The sequence below is a fragment of the Oncorhynchus mykiss genome, chromosome 9, assembly GCF_013265735.2.
Source record: "Oncorhynchus mykiss isolate Arlee chromosome 9, USDA_OmykA_1.1, whole genome shotgun sequence".
In the NCBI taxonomy this organism is placed as follows: domain Eukaryota; kingdom Metazoa; phylum Chordata; class Actinopteri; order Salmoniformes; family Salmonidae; genus Oncorhynchus; species Oncorhynchus mykiss.
The window spans coordinates 22558414-22574359 of record NC_048573.1 but is presented as its reverse complement, the minus strand read 5'-3'; the positions used below and the strand labels follow the sequence as shown (position 1 = coordinate 22574359).

The 15946-nt window shown below is 41.5% G+C and overlaps 1 protein-coding gene across 1 annotated transcript in view; it reads left to right on the top strand.

The window, feature by feature from the left end:
- LOC110531744 (inactive ubiquitin carboxyl-terminal hydrolase 53) overlaps nt 1-11383 on the top strand; it is a 64919-nt gene extending 53536 nt beyond the window's left edge. Inside the window, exons 15-17 of the mRNA XM_036987590.1 lie at nt 6392-6461; nt 6681-7459; nt 7706-11383. Of these exons, the coding sequence (XP_036843485.1) occupies nt 6392-6461; nt 6681-7459; nt 7706-7782 (926 nt within the window). The 3' untranslated portion in view covers nt 7783-11383. The remainder of the gene's footprint in view (nt 1-6391; nt 6462-6680; nt 7460-7705) is intronic.
- The last annotated feature ends 4563 nt before the right edge of the window (nt 11384-15946 follow it).

Sequence of the window (15946 nt, the reverse complement as noted above, 5' to 3'; positions counted from 1 at the left end):
TTGATTTATAGTCCCATCAGTTGTGCTAAGGTTAGAGCCCAATGGTGGCGATTTCTTATGCAAGTACACATGGGATTGGTTTCTCATTTGCTGGACCGGTCCTTTTCCAGAGCAAAGTTCATGTGTGCTTTGCAGTGCACAGAGAGTAATATGATGTGTTCTGCCCTGAACAATGCATGTATGAGCCTGAAAAGTGGTAAGGAGATGGGTGAATATCAATGTATCTGGTATTTTAACACTTAACCCTTCATTTGCAATGTCATTTTTAACACTTAACACCTAGGCACCCAGTTTCAAAGATAAGTGCAACAAATCTTACAAACTAATCAATAACTCCTGTGTCTGATTGAAGGCAACAAGCTTTTAGTACAAAAAACGAGTAAATACAAGTCAGGTTAGACTAGTTATAATAGCTATTTTAGCCACCAGAAGAGATGGAGGGAGATTAGTTGATATGAATAACAGCAGGGGGGGCTCACTGCTCGGCCACCTCTCACATACTGTATCTGTTTTTCATCACGTTCCCACTGTCTGAACCATCCATTCCAAGAGAGAAATAGACTGTTTTGTAATGCTCCAATCTACGGCAGCCCTTTTAAACACCCGTCACCAATTCTCAGAATTGTCCGTGGAGTTTGTCCTTACAGAGCAGGAATGATGAGCGAGCTCACGGGGGCCTCCCAGCTGTGCCCAGCCAGGCAGAAAATGCCATGACCCGGCCTGTCAGAAGGTGGCATTCACACACACATAAATAAAATGCAATTTTCTGTGGCACCACACTTTTCCCCCTCCCCTCCTTTTATTTTGTCCTTTCTTCTCAATAACAACAAATGGGGTGAATGCGAGGTCTCAAACATCAGTGTTTAGAACAGCGGGATGGTGGGTTGGTTTTACGTAAGTCTGGTGAGCTGACTAATCGAAGCGGAAAAGGGTTGTGTTTTATGTCTGGCCTGTGAGCGTCTGTGTGTGCAGAGCAGAGCAATCCATGTGGAAACACTCCCTGGCAAGGAAACAAACACTTTTGAAGCCTTGATGTATTTATCACCGCTGCGATTTCTGATCCCCCTTAGGTCTTTTTTTCTTCTGGATCTGTAATTTTTTAGCAGTTTGATTTAAAACAGTGGGGATCAATTAAATCATATTTTAATGCCTTCACAATTGTATTAGCTTATTGCACACACAGTAGGCCTACAAGAGAATCCATTTATTTCATTGTTCGGGCACCACTTTGATTGCTGTGTTCTTGGCTTCTGGTGATATATAATCTGTAACAAAATGTCAGATCTTTCCAATTTTCCAACTATTTATATGCCAACATTTTAGGAAGGCTGACTTGTTGATAACCTGAGTGTTCGATATTTGAGTCACCCTGCTTGAGCCAGGGCTGTTGCCTCTACTCCCCGCCATTTGCAAATTGTATTGACAAGCTCCAGCAAATGTTTTTGAATTAAATTTGGCAGGAGTTCAGCTGTGAGCCCGGGCTGCGCTGCAGTTTCCAGAGGTCCATTAGAGGCTAAAATACTTTTTAAGATCAAAGCTGGCCAGGATTCAGTACAGACGTAAATAGTAAACACCATTTTTATAAACAACAAACCTTTGTTTTGTCTGGATATTATGTTACGTCTACAAAAGTAGAGTAGTCATAAAAGTAGAGAATATGGATGTTATGTCTAGATCACTTCTGGAACAGCCGTCCAGACTTTGCCTACCTAAATGACAGCGTTACATTGTGTTTTTGTTGCCGAGATGCCAGCCTAACCACAGGGTGCTAAAATGGATAGAATGCCTTTAGAGAAGGCATTCTGTCTGTGTGAGGGCTTCGAAAGGTCAAGGCTGCTGGGAGATGGGTGGAAAGTCCAGCGTCTTCAAACGGTTGTATCCAAGCAGTAAATCATACCCTCGCTTGATTTACTCCGATTGGCTCCTGTGGTTCCCCAGACACTCATCTGGAGGCATAGACACACACCCTGTTGTGCTCATTTCTTGTTTTGCTATCGTGTTAGCACAACATCGCTAACACTTACTGAATATGGCCCCCCTTCTCCTTCCTCAGAATATCGACCTGTTTCATTCACAATGAAAGCCATATTGTGCAGTGTCAAACTACCCCAACTGAACACCTACATGCACCAACCTCTGTCACCAAGACACAAACTGTCTCTATTTAGCAAGGCTGAGAAATTATTTCTATGTAGGTGTTAATTTGTCTGTGAAAGACAATGTTTTGAGCAAACAACAATTTTAAAATATTAAAGGGGGATACCTGGTCAGTTGTACAACTGAATGCCTTCAGCTGAAATGTGTCTCCCGTGTTTAACCCAACCCCTCTGAGTGAAGTTAACGTCGTTGTGTTCAGGCATTTGTGGTGGCGTGTATTAGTGTGTCTAAGACTTAAGGCATGCCTTTGTGTATGCGCGCCCACTGCTTTTGAGAGCACACCTTGGCTCTGCTCCCTCAGCCTGTTTAGATGAAAAGAGTGCCTTTGGCTCCCAATGGGTAACCAAGCACAACCAAAGCATTTCCATGTTCAACAAAAACTTAATAGGACTTCTGCATATTAATTTCAAACAATTATCCAGTCATGTAAGCTACCAAATCTCGCTCTTTTTTAATACTCACATTTTAATGAAGATAGTAAATAGATAAATCTATATTAAATTCATGGAAATTATTAACATGAAGCAGTTTCCAAGAAGGATTTCTTTCTCAGTCCTTTGTTGTGTTACTGTGCTTTGGTCTATCGCGCATCCAAAATGACACCCTGTTCCCTATACTGTGCACTACCTTTGACCAGAGCTCTATGGGCCCCGTTCAAATATAGTGGAATATTTAGGTAATAGGGTGGCATTTGGGACGAAACCTATGACTCAGCAAGTTGGGAGCTGGGTTGTAATGCTCCCAGGCTTAGAAAGCCCATTGACACCACTTAACAAGCCTGTGACTGATGTGTTAAACTTCGTGTTAATGCCCTGGGATAGAGTCCAAATTTATATTGCACCTTTCTGCTTGATGTTCTCAGACTGGGGTCCTATCAGCACTCCCATAAGCCATACCGAGTGGGTGGATTATGTTGAGTGATGAGACGATTTATTAAAAAGTGTCAATATTTTCAATATTCAACAATATGAACAGGCATTGGAGTTAATAACTATTGTATTTATGAAATTCGTAATGACTTTGAAATGAATAATTGGTTAAATTGTCAGCATTTAAAAAAAATGTCTGCCTAAGTAAATGTGGAGTTGACACCCCAGAGAACTGATCGATTAATGTACAGACTGATCGATTAATTTAAAAGTGTGAATTTGAGCAACGTGAAAGGTCAGTCGCTTGTGAGATCTGATATCTTTGGATCCTTGCCATCCACACCAGCTTGAGTTACATCCCTCTGATCAGTGTCTTATCTAGTTTCAAGCTGGAAAAGGAACTATCTTTAGGTGTCAATAAATACTCTCGACAGCTTTTGGGTCCTTTGATTACTCAGATGTACCATCAGATCGAGTTTAAACTTGTCAAAAGGCTTTACATTTTGTTGCCATGGTTCTCTTTTTCTCCTCCCCATAATTGATTTGCACGAAAACTGAATAGGTAGTGTGAATGCAAGTATGATTGATGTCAAGGAATTTGAAGGACTGCAGATCAGCAGAAAACCCCGAGCTCTACAAATCTTGACTCGGCAATCTTGAAATTGAAACATCTGAAGTTGTTTCATTTAGTTGCTTCAACACAGCTATTTAAGACGTTCAAAAAGCTCTTAAATTCTGGTTTCATCATTTTTCATAACTGGGAGAGGTTGGAGTTTGTGACACCACGTGAGATATTTGGTAAGTAACCTGAAGCTCCTATATAGATGCTGAGCTATGATCATAGAGTTCTGAAACAATGTGATTAGTAAGATGTTGATTTGATTCACAGGTGTCCTTTCGACTGCTCAGGATAGTCCCATTCACTGAAATGGGATCAGTGGCATCAGTGATTTTGGTCCACAGAAACAGTATCTTCGTATAAAAATCACCACTGGAACACTAAATATTATGTACACAAACACCAGAGGCCATATTCTATCAAAGACAGTAAAGCTGGGTGTACACTACATGATTTTGGCCCTGATTTGGCTGTCCCAAACAGATTTTTGAGATCGGAGACGATGTCGTTGCCTACTCTCGAGCAAGAGCGACGACGACTACTAGTATGCGTTCACAAGCAATGTTATTCAGTTCAAAATGTTGGCTAGATATTTAAACTCTGTATGGCAAGCGTGAATGTCTGACTGAAAACATTTGAGGCTGCTTTTGAGCCACAGCCTGTTTTAATAAAAAATAATAATAATTACAATTAAAAAAATATATAGTATTCATAATACAAAAATCAACTTACATTGCTACATCAAACATGTCCAACAAAACAAATCACAGGTATTGACAAGAAAATACTCAAACATACAAAAAATATCAATAAAATAATACAAAAAATAAACCATTTTAGTGCAATTGTATTCACTCTGGGGAAAAAATGAATTATAATGATTCAGGAAGATGTTATTCTTGTTATCGTTCACTAGGGCCACAGCTCGTTCTAGCTACGTTAACAATCTAATGACATCATCACATTGTTTTCGCAAGAGAGCATGGTATGGAGAATCCTCACGACCAAGTGAAGAATCTTGGAGTGTGTGACACCCATTTGTACCAGATCGTTTAGTGTGGGCACCACTGCGTTGGCAAGACCAAAAAAAAACTACAGGAAAGACGGTCGTTAAATGTGAGCGGCTCAGCGATGTTAGGATTTTGAAAGTAGTGTACACCTGGCATTACTGGGTTTCAAAGTGGGTGCTCTTTTGGATTCATCCAGTAAAACACATTTATTTTTACAGTGTTGAACCAATGTAAAATGTTGTTTCTTATGGCAGCGTTAGCCACACCGTTTCTGAACTATACTGTTGAACTTGTTGTGCCCGTAAGTGCGAAGAGATGGAACAATACCACATTACTTTATTAATGCACCGTATTACGGAGGTATGCATCACCTAAGTTGTTGGTCTCTAATGCTTATAGTTTTACAACTATCAGAGTGACCCCAACTCTGCCGTTAACCACTTAAGAGATTATTCAACCATTGATTTGATGGTAATCGAATTGCCGGTGTCTGAACCATTTTGGGATCTGGTTAGAGGCATTTCTCTAACCGGAGAGCCGCAGCTGCCTTGCTCTTTGTTACACAACAGCTATGCTCCCCAGTCCCTCTGGTTCTCTCTGCAACAGCCGACACGACTGTAAAGAAGAGAGGATTTGCTACAGTAAGAAGCAATGTAGTGGAGGGCTGTAAACTGCAACCCACTTTGTTTTCGTATTGATATTGTTATGGTTGCTTGCCAAAATTTCAAATGACGGACTTGGCGACATAAAAGCACGCAGTGTTGAGAGGGAGAGAAAAAAGGTCAGATCCCAGCGTAATAAATGCATGCCAGCTGAAGGGTTTTAGCCAGCAATGCTCCTGCGGAGAGCACAAAATAAAGGTAAAGTTGAGAGGGTGAAAGCCGAGTATGTTTACACATCACAGACAGTCTAAAAATAAAATGATGCACATTTTTCAACCATAAACTTTTAGCCACACTTCCTATGAGAGTCCAAGGGCCTTAGGGGTTATATTGACGCACGTCTCTTTGCATTGACATGAAAGGTAAAAATGACATGTCCCGACTTTCTTGCCCTAGTTTATTTTATTCGTGGTCATGCCCTTCTCTGCAACTGTCTGACTACCACTGATGGCTTCCTATTTAATCTGCTTGTCACTTGCTTTGTTGACATAGCTCACTGGGTCAGGCTCTGCCACTGGGGCCTAAATCTGCAAGGTGCAGAAAGTCCAGATGCTGGACACCCTCTGCCTGTCACACCCCCACCCCCCTCGGTTCAGGGTACGACCCTTTCCCCCTGTCCCCCTCTCCCCACTGGGTTGAAGTCCTCACTTTGCATTAGCAAGGATTAGCATCATTATCCTAAAGGCTAGCAGATTGGCCTGGGCTTTGGACTTTAGCTTTCTCTGAGGGGCCTTGGCCTCGGTCATGCCGGATCAGACAGTGGTACATGGGGCCCGAAGGCACTCTACCAGACTGCCTCTCTACTTTGATGTGTCCTCCCCCAGCACCGGGCTAGGCCCACAACCAAGTTAGATAACATGTCTGTGCTAGAGACAGGCAGGAAAATACTGTGAGTCTGTTCAAACATGGGATCAGAGCAGAGTCACATAATTTGTTTGGGGTTGTGTCAGTGAGGTTAAGGGTTAAAAATGTATTTTGAAAAGTCATTTTGAGTACTTGATTTGGAATAGGGCAGTCTTGTTTGTGTAGCTGTAGCAATCTACAAAATCAAATGAACTTATTATTATCTTCCAGGTGAACACCCAACAAAGTCTCCGGACCTGCAAGATGCACATCTCCTCAAATCGAGTCCAAGATTACAAAGGTAAAGCATGGTTATTGTATTACTTACAGTTGAGTTAAAGGGTTGTTTCTTTTGATTATTTGATCTGTAAACTGGATATAGAGTAAAGATTCCGAAGATTGGTCTCTGCTATTCACCCATTTTGAAGTACAGGTACTGATGCTAGTGACAAAGTATGCAATCTTATTCTGGATAGACTGTTTCATTGATGTATGTTTTTTTGACTTCTCCCTGCAACAGAAGACGAGCCTTCCGATATACGCCTGGAATTCTGGAGAGGAGGGACGTTATGGATGACGAGCAGGAGGATAATGTCGATGGCAGCCCCAGCCTGGTCAGCCCCTTTCCCCCATACCTGGCCAAGACCAGCTCAGAGTGGAACAGCTCCGACAACCTCACCCGGCCCTTCTCCGAACAGGAAGAGACCAGGCCACTGGTCCCCAGAGAACCCCCCCCCCAACTCCATTACCAAAACCTAGCCCCGCCTCTCCCCCCAAAGACTTATGCCCACCGATCGACAGACCAGTCAGGCTTCCGCTCTTACCAGCTCCAAGAGCCCTCCCGGACGAGCCCCCGGAACGAGAGCAAAAATGGTACGATCCCTTCCCTCTCCCACACCACCCTCCACAGGTGGATCGAGGCGCCCTCCGAGCACAAGCTCTCGTCTGATGCAAGCTCCAAGTCAGGCTCGTCGGACCAGGACCGGAACGATCTGTCGGCCAGTGAGAGTGGAGAGGAGAGGTTTCCCAGCCCAAGGCCAGGGGATGACATAGATGACCTAGACTCCCAGATCACACAGGGGATGGTTCTCCCCATGGTCCTCCCCACCACATACTTCTCTGTGGACAACTGTATGACGGACACATACCGGGCCAAGTACCACCAGAGGTCCACCCTATACACGGACACTAAAGGTGGGGAACAACATGCGACGTCTGGTGAGAGCGACCTGGGAGATGGGTGGCTCCCCATCCCTGAGGCCCAACCTGCAGAGCTCCCCAAGAACCGGCCTGAATCAGGTAAATGGAATTGTCTGTAGATAATTTGCCACAGGACGTGGAAAACACTTGGAGCCCTAATTGTTTGTGGTCATATCCACTTCACCATTTGTTTATTATGTCCAAAGTAAAAGCATGTTCCTGCTATAGATTTGTTTTGTCATCAATAAATGTTACCAAAAGGACCAGAACTTTCATTAAAGTCTATTTGTGTGGTGGATACTGTTTTCTTTGTGTGTTCTAATCTATGTCTCTGGTCTTTTGCAGGTTACTCCACCAGTAAACATACTGCAAAATGGAATCCTGTAACAACCAAAGGACTTGATGAACATGGGTTTCTATGATAGAAACTCCTGTTGAAGGGCCTGGTACGAAAGCCACAGTTAAAACAATCATCTCCTACAAGTTTTGAAACCTTCTTATGGTGATGCTTATTTGTACAGATCTCATATCAGAAGTCCAACATGAATCTGGAACGCCAAAGAGATTGGTAACTCCCAAAGGCAGTAACAACTAGTCTGAAGAGTACTTTTCAGTTCAGCAGTAGTCACAGGAGTCTTGCGCCACCCCGCAGAACAGTCTTTCTGCAGAACAATCTTAGTACCATTGTGATTGTGGCCACTAGATGGCAACAGCAGTAATTGTGGATTTGCACAGTAGAAAGCCCCCAAAACTACCGAAAGAGGATCTAAACCTGGGATGGTTATTGGTCAACGCAGGGACCTCCTCGAACTTACTTCCAAGGTCATCCACTGAGTTGAATCACAGAATGTCTCCCACGAAGCCACTTTTTCCCCTTAAGAGATTATCAAATAAAATACCCTTAACAATGACAATAACCCATCTCTAACCCATTTACAATTTACGCAGATAATTGATGGAATGCTTGTATTTCTTTCTGGAATTATGCTAATTTCAGTGTTATACGGTTACTGTGCTACTTCTGCCTATGTGACAATGCAGGGTGAGGTAGATAAGCCTTGAGCAGGTTTTTAGTTTTAGTCTTCAGTGTGGATTCATTCATTCATGGAATAAGATTTTTTCAGTTTGTGGACACTAGGGCTGGCACAATTACCGTTTAACTATGTGACCAACGATTATGGATTAAGACTGTCATGAAAAATAAAATAACTGTCATAACTGTAAAAAAAATATATACATTTGCAAACGAACAGATGACTGAAGATGGGACGGCTGGGCATTCGTGCAGTTGAGTCCCTTTCTGTGGTAATATGGACTCTTAACAACGTGATGAAACTTGGTTGTTCCTTGCTGAAACAAGCAAGGTGGTGCCTATGCAACGCACCCCACAATGCAGCAGCACACATAGAAATGGAATGAATAGACCAGGCTTGGAACCTCTAATCCTGGCAATTTGACTGGTAAACTCAATGGCTGCCTGGTATTGTGATGCAATATTTTCAATGGTTATGTAGATTGTTCATTCAAATGTGACTCATGCAATGAAATGTATTTTTTGTAATGTGAGTTGAATCAACAAATCACAACACATATTGATGGGTACTCTAGGTTGAAGATGATATATAATACATATCTTTACTTCCTACTTTGCGCAAAGATTGTGGATGAATGAAGATCGTTCACTCAGGCCATTTACCATAGATTTTTTTTCTCAGTTCCTGTCTACTTAAGGGGGTGGCTCTCCCATAGACACCAATGCAATAGCATCTGGGTCTGGTCTACTTAGTTCATTGACTTCCATTTAAAACAAAAAATGTGAAAGTGGGATTTCTCACTTCATCTTCCTTCTCTGCTATGTGTACACTCGCCTCCAGTCCACCCATTATGCGATAATTGACTTGAATGGAGACACCTGTTCTATGCATTCTATGTATATGGCAGCACATGCAGTCAGGAGCGGAGAAAATGTGCATCTAAAAAATATAGGATTATGATTTTTTTGCTGTTCTAATGTTATTACAGAGACTGCGGTCATTTGGCTGGCCAATTCATCGAAAATTCCATGATCGTCACAGCCCTAGTGTACAATCATCCATTGTTTTCGTAAGAGCCAGTTGGGGAAGACGAGAAGCCCTAAGGATTCCTAAAGATTTATCAAATGATTTATTATTTTGTATTTTAAAAATGATTATAAATTATATTTTCTATAATTTAAATGATATTCTGATTTCATCTCTTCAGTTTGTGTTTGAAAGGGAACGTTTAACAATGAAGAGAAAAAAATGCTATATGTGGATTTTTGTTGTTGTGGTGGTCTCTGAGGAGAAATATTTTGCTAGCTAATCCAGCCATGGTTAGGCCCTCAGAAACTAGACATCTGCCATTCAACAGTGACAGGGAAGACAACTAATCACATTTTGACTGGGTAGGACCGTTTTTACAGTATTGTTTTAAACTTCTGCTTTTTCAAAGGCCTAGACACTTCACTCCTGATAGTATGAGCAGTAGCCTAGTTCTCCCACGGTCTAGCTAGCTTTTGTTGCCGTGTGCAGCGGCTGCAGCCACAACTGTTATCGAGGAGGATGTTTTTTCTAATTTTTTAACATCACCCTTCAATATGAACTTTTTAACAAGATGTTAAGTTTCACATTTTCATAGTTTGGTGAGTGTCACTGTTTTTGCAGCACGCGTGTTGTTGGCTATCACTTTGAAAATATGCGTGTGAAACATTGATGCATTTAAACATTAGATCACTGGTTACTTTGTGTGCTTAACGTGATAAAATGTTTGCAATAGGAAGTAATAGTTGTACATTTAATGGTTATGATTGGGGGCTTCTGACACCGTTTGATGTGTCACTTATCGCTAGGCTATTGCTGACAGTGATGGTGTTAGGCTACCACAGATTGTTTAAACTGTTGTTGTTGGTCGCATTATTCCGTGACAGTCTGATGCGTGGCTCAGGTCGGTTTGATTCATTAATGATGTCATCAAAAAACATTGCTACTCTTGCATTAGAGCTAGTGTAAATGTTAACTTTTTGGGGGGGAGGGGGAGATGTTTTAACCCCAATAAAGTCCAATAGTCACGGTTCGTAGGAGCACTACTTTAAAATGGATCCCAAGGGTCCCCTTATGTGGCCACAGAATCTGTTCTAGTCCGAGGTTGAATGCGAGTTTAGTGATTGTTAGGAGAGAAACGTCTCAATTCATTGGCATTGGCACAGTATGTTATCTGCCTTTCAACTGTGTATTCCCTAGGAAGCAAATTGCCGAAGTGGGAGGGACTAACCAGACTTGTCCAATAAGAATCGCTAATTTTCATAAACATTCGCTGCTATGTTTTTATACGTTTTCTATCCCTAGTTCGGATCGCAATACATTCTCTCTCACACTCCTTTCTAGATATAAGCTTCTTTGTCTGCTCTTTTTAATGTTGCTCCTGTCCATACTGGGTAGTATGTTAAAGGTATGTTAGGTCAAACCATGCTTCTATATATTTGTCTTCTACTCCTGGGTCAAATACATGTGTCAAATACTTTAGGTGTTTTTTTGTTTTTTTTTCCCCATACATTTGAACCAATAGAATTTGTTCCAAAAGTTCAAACTCCAAGCTAAATCAAGCCCACCTCAAACTGGTAAGTATTTGACATATGAATTTGACCGAGGTCTGTTGGTTTATCTAATCTTAAACCTAAACCTCAAGGATGGATTGAGTAATGGATTTTAAGAGTGTCTTAATGAGGTAGAAAAGGCCTGCTTTTCCACAGGTATTGTTCTAGCTTGATCCCCAGAGATGATCACATTAGCTAGTGATGCTGTAAAAAGTTATGTTTATGATTATTTCTGTTGTCAAATATGTTTTATATATTGCTCGGCAGACTTCACTGCACAGTGCCTTTTCTATTTTTCTATGTCGAGAAGAGTTGAAATAGGAGCCATTATTTGTACAAAACTGCTTTTATAACATTTGATTTCATTTTTTGATTAAAAATAGTTTAATAAACCATTTTATTTAACCATAGCATTGTCTACATGTTTTATTTTAAACCATGAAATTCCCACTATTTTAAGTTATTCTCATTACATCATTAATGTAAATAAAAAGCCTACTTGGGGTAAATGTGATCTCTGAAAAACAAAATCTTACGTAAACTATTGTATTTTTTAGATACATCTGTCCATGAGAGAGTAGGGTAAATGCAATTGAACACCCTATATGAAGTTATACATTGTATTGTAAGAGTAAATGGGAAGCTGAGTTTTGATATATGGAGCACAAAAGGTTTAGCTATGGAGGCTTGGAAACCCGAAGCTCTGCTGCCATCTACTGCATGGAGGAGATGTGGACAACATGTAAAAAAAGGGTGTGTACCAATAATGTCTCCTTTCTCCAGAGGGGTACACTACGAAGAAAGTTAATCTATTCAGGATTTTCTAAAGCTAGCCAGCTAGCTTCCCTTCCAGCTCAGGCTTCATCCACTACGATGGTGGATATTGCTTGTCTGCCTTCCACTAACTCCAGCAGGCTTGTAAATGCGCATGCATGTCGCACGTGGCTAGTTGAACGCCAAACTCTTTATTGAGATGATGAAGCATCAATCAATGGGCAAGTCAGTGCCACATTTTCATTTGTGTTGAAATGAAAATGAAAGAAAAGTTCATTTCCAAATTCAGCAGGCTACTACGGCAGTCCAGAGAGGACATAGTACATTCGAAAAGTATTCAGACCCCTTGACTTTTTCCACATTTTGTTACGTTACAGCCTTGTTCTAAAATTGATTAAATAGTTCCCCATCCCCTTCAATGAACACATTTTTTTTATACATTTTTGCAAATGTATATAAAACAAAACTGAAATATTACATTTACATAAGTATTCAGACCCTTTCCTCAGTACATTGTTGAAGCACCTTAGGCAGCGATTTACAGCCTCAAATCTTGGGTATGACGCTACAAGCTTGGCCCACCTGTATTTGGGAAGATTCTCCCGTTCTCTGCAGGTCCTCTAAAGCTCTGTCAGCTTGAGTGGGGTGTGTCACTGCACAGCTATTTTCAGGTCTCTTCAGAGATGTTCGATCGGGTTCAAGTCCTTGTTCTGGCTGGGCAACTCAAGGACATTGAGACTTGTCCCGAAGCCACTCCTGCGTTGTCTTGACTGTGTGCTTAGGGTTGTTGTCCTGTTGGAAGGTGAACCTTCACCCCCAGTCTGAGGTCTCTGGAGCAGGTTTTCATCAAGGAGCTCTCTGTACTTTGCTCAGAATATCTTTCCCTCTATCCTGACTACTCTCCCAGTCCCTGCTGCTGAAAAACATCCCCATGCTATGCTTCACCATAGGGATTGTGCCATGTTTCCTCCAGACATGAAGGCATTCAGGCCAAAGAGTTCAATCTTGGTTTCATCAGACCAGAGAATCTAGGTTCTCATGGTCTTGAGTCTTTAGGTGCCTTTTGGAAAACTCCAAGCTGGCTTGAGGAGTGGCTTCCGTCTGGCCACTCTACCATAAAGTCCTGATTGTTGGGGTGCTGCAGAGATGGTTGTCCTGCTGGAAGGTTCTCCCATCTCAACAGAACTCTGGAGCTCTGTCAGAGTGACCATCGGGTTCTTGGTCACCTCCCTGACCAAGGCCCTTCTCTCTCGATTGCGGAATTTGTCCGGGCAGCCAGCTCTAGGAAGAGTCTTGGTGGTTCTAAACTTCTTCCATTTAAGAATGATGGAGGCCACTGTGTTCTTGGGGACTTTCAATGCTGCAGAAATGTTTGGTACCCTTCCCCAGATCTGTGCCTCGACACAATCCTGTCTAGGAGCTCTACAGACAATTCCTTTGACCTCAAGACTTGTTTTTTTCTCTGACATGCACTGTCAACTGTGGGACCTTAAATAGACAGGTGTGTGCTATTCCAAATCATGTCCAATCAATTGAATTTACCACAGGTGGACTCCAAGTTGTAGAAACATCTCAAAGATGATCAATGGAAACAGGATGCACCTGAGCTCAATTTCGAGTATCATAGCAACGGTCTGAATACTTATGTAAATAACATATTTAAGTTTTTTTATATTTGTATACATTTGCAAAAAAAACATGAAAAACCTGTTTGCGCTTCGTCATTATGGGGTATTGTGTGTAGATTGATGAGGATTTGTTTTAATTTAATTAATTTTAGAGTAAGTCTAACGTAACAAAATGTGAGAAAAGGGAAGGGATCTGAATACTGTATGAATAAAATAAATAATTTCCTTATGTCGATCACGACTTACTATTTCATGATCACTATATAAAAAAATTGTTTTGTCAAGATCACAAAATAAACTCTATAAGAGTGCACGTATTGATAGTATGGCTGAGGCATGAGAGCCCACTGTGGATCAGTGCGTACTTTATTGATTAATTGCTACACTAAAGGATGGTACATTATATGCTAACATCATGCTTTCATTTGTATTTGGAGCTCATTATCAGTTTATATATTAGAATCTTAGCAAGCTAAATGTCCCTAACCTTGAGCTAAGAGCTTGTGGGGGAAGCTAAGCCCTCCTGGGGCATTTAAGCCCTGAATGATGTCTGACAGGCAGCCCTGTCTCCCAGGCTGTCTTCCACCCCCAAAACCACAGCCAAGGGCATGCAAGAAACAACACCCCTAACTAGGCTAGTCTTGTGAGCGAGCTATCTAGCTAATTAGTTCTGTTATCAATGCTGGTTGTTAGCTTGCAGAACTAATGTGTATAATTGTAAGGGATGCTTCATGTTTTACATTTACAGAGTGGATGAGCTCCATTCCTGACAGGCTGATCAGATTCAGTAGCAGCCTCAGAGGCTGATAAGTCCGGATCCTGCCTTGTAGGCTGTCTGCAAGGAGCAGTACACATGAAACAGCCTACAAGGCAGCATCTTGACTTATCAACCTCTGAGGCTAAAATTGAATCTGATCAGCCTGTCAGGAATGGACCTCACCCACTGCAAATTAAAATATCCACAAAACATGAAGTGTTCTCTATAATTATACACATCCGTTATGCAAGCTAACAACCAGCATAGCTAGCTATCTCACAAGACTAACCAAGTTAGCTGCGTCGTTCCTTGCAGGTTGTGGCAGCCTGGGAGACAGAACTGCCAGTCAGGCATCGTTCAGGGATTAAATGCCCCACAAGTGCATTGCATCAAAACAACTTTTGTTATGTCGCGATCACAAGACTATTATCTTGTGATCTCGACGAAACAACTTTTGTTATGTAATGATCATGAGATACATGAGTTGTGATCTCAAAATTATGAGAATATTTTTTTTTATTCATACAGTTGAAGTCGGAAGTTTACATACACCTTAGCCAAATACATATCAACTTTAAGGACATTTAATCCTAGTAAAAATTCCCTGTCTTAGGTCAGTTAGGATCACCACTTTATTTTAAGAATGTGAAATGTCAGAATAGTAGAGAGAATGATTTATTTCAGCTTTTATTTCTTTCATCACATTCCCAGTGGGTCAGAAGTTGACATACACTCAATTCGTATTTGGTAGCATTGCCTTTAAATTGTTTAACTTGGGTCAAATGTTTCGGGTAGCCTTCCACAAGCTTCCCAAATAAGTTGGGTGAATTTTGGCCCATTCCTCTTGACAGAGCTGGTGTAACTGAGTCAGATTTGTAGGCCTCCTTGCTCACACACTCTTTTTCAGTTATGCCCACAAATTTTCTATAGGATTGAGGTCAGAGCTTTGCGGTCCTCAGGCCATTTTGCCACAACTTTGGAAGTATGCTTGCTGTCAATGTCCATTTGGAAGACCCATTTGCGACCAAGCTTTAACCTCCTGACTGATCTCTTGAGATGTTGCTTCAATATATCCACATAATTTTACCTCCTCATGATGCCATCTATTCTGTGAAGTGCACCAGTCTATCCTGCAGCAAAGCACCCCTACAACATGATTCTGCAAACCCCTTGCTTCATGGTTTCCTACAAACATAATGATGGTCATTATGGCCAAACAGTTCTATTTTTGTTTCATCAGACCAGAAGACATTTCTCCAAAAAGTACGATCTTTGTCCCCATGTGCAGTTGCAAACCGTAGTCTGTTTTTTATGACAGTTTTGGAGCAGTGGCTTCTTCCTGGCTGAGCGGCCTTTCAGGTTATGTCGATATAGGACTCATTTTACTGTGGATATAGATATGTTTGTACCTGTTTCCTCCAGCATCTTTGCTGTTGTTCTTGGATTGATTTGCACTTTTTTTTTGCACCAAAGTACGTACACCTCTAGGAAACAGAACGCGTCTCCTACCTGAGCGGTATGACAGCTGCGTGGTCCCATGGTGTTTATACTTGCGTACTATTGTTTGTACAGATGAACATGGTACCTTCAGCCATTTGGAAATTGCTCCCAAGGATGAGCCAGAGTTGTGGAGGTCTACAAGTTTTTTTCTGGAATCTTGGCTGATTTCTTTTGATTCTTCCATGGTGTCAAACAAAGAGGCACTGAGTTTGAAGGTAGGCCTTGAAATACATCCAGAGATCAAATTATGTCAACTATCCTATCAGAAGCTTCTAAAGCCATGACATCATTTTCTGGAATTTTCCAAGCTGTTT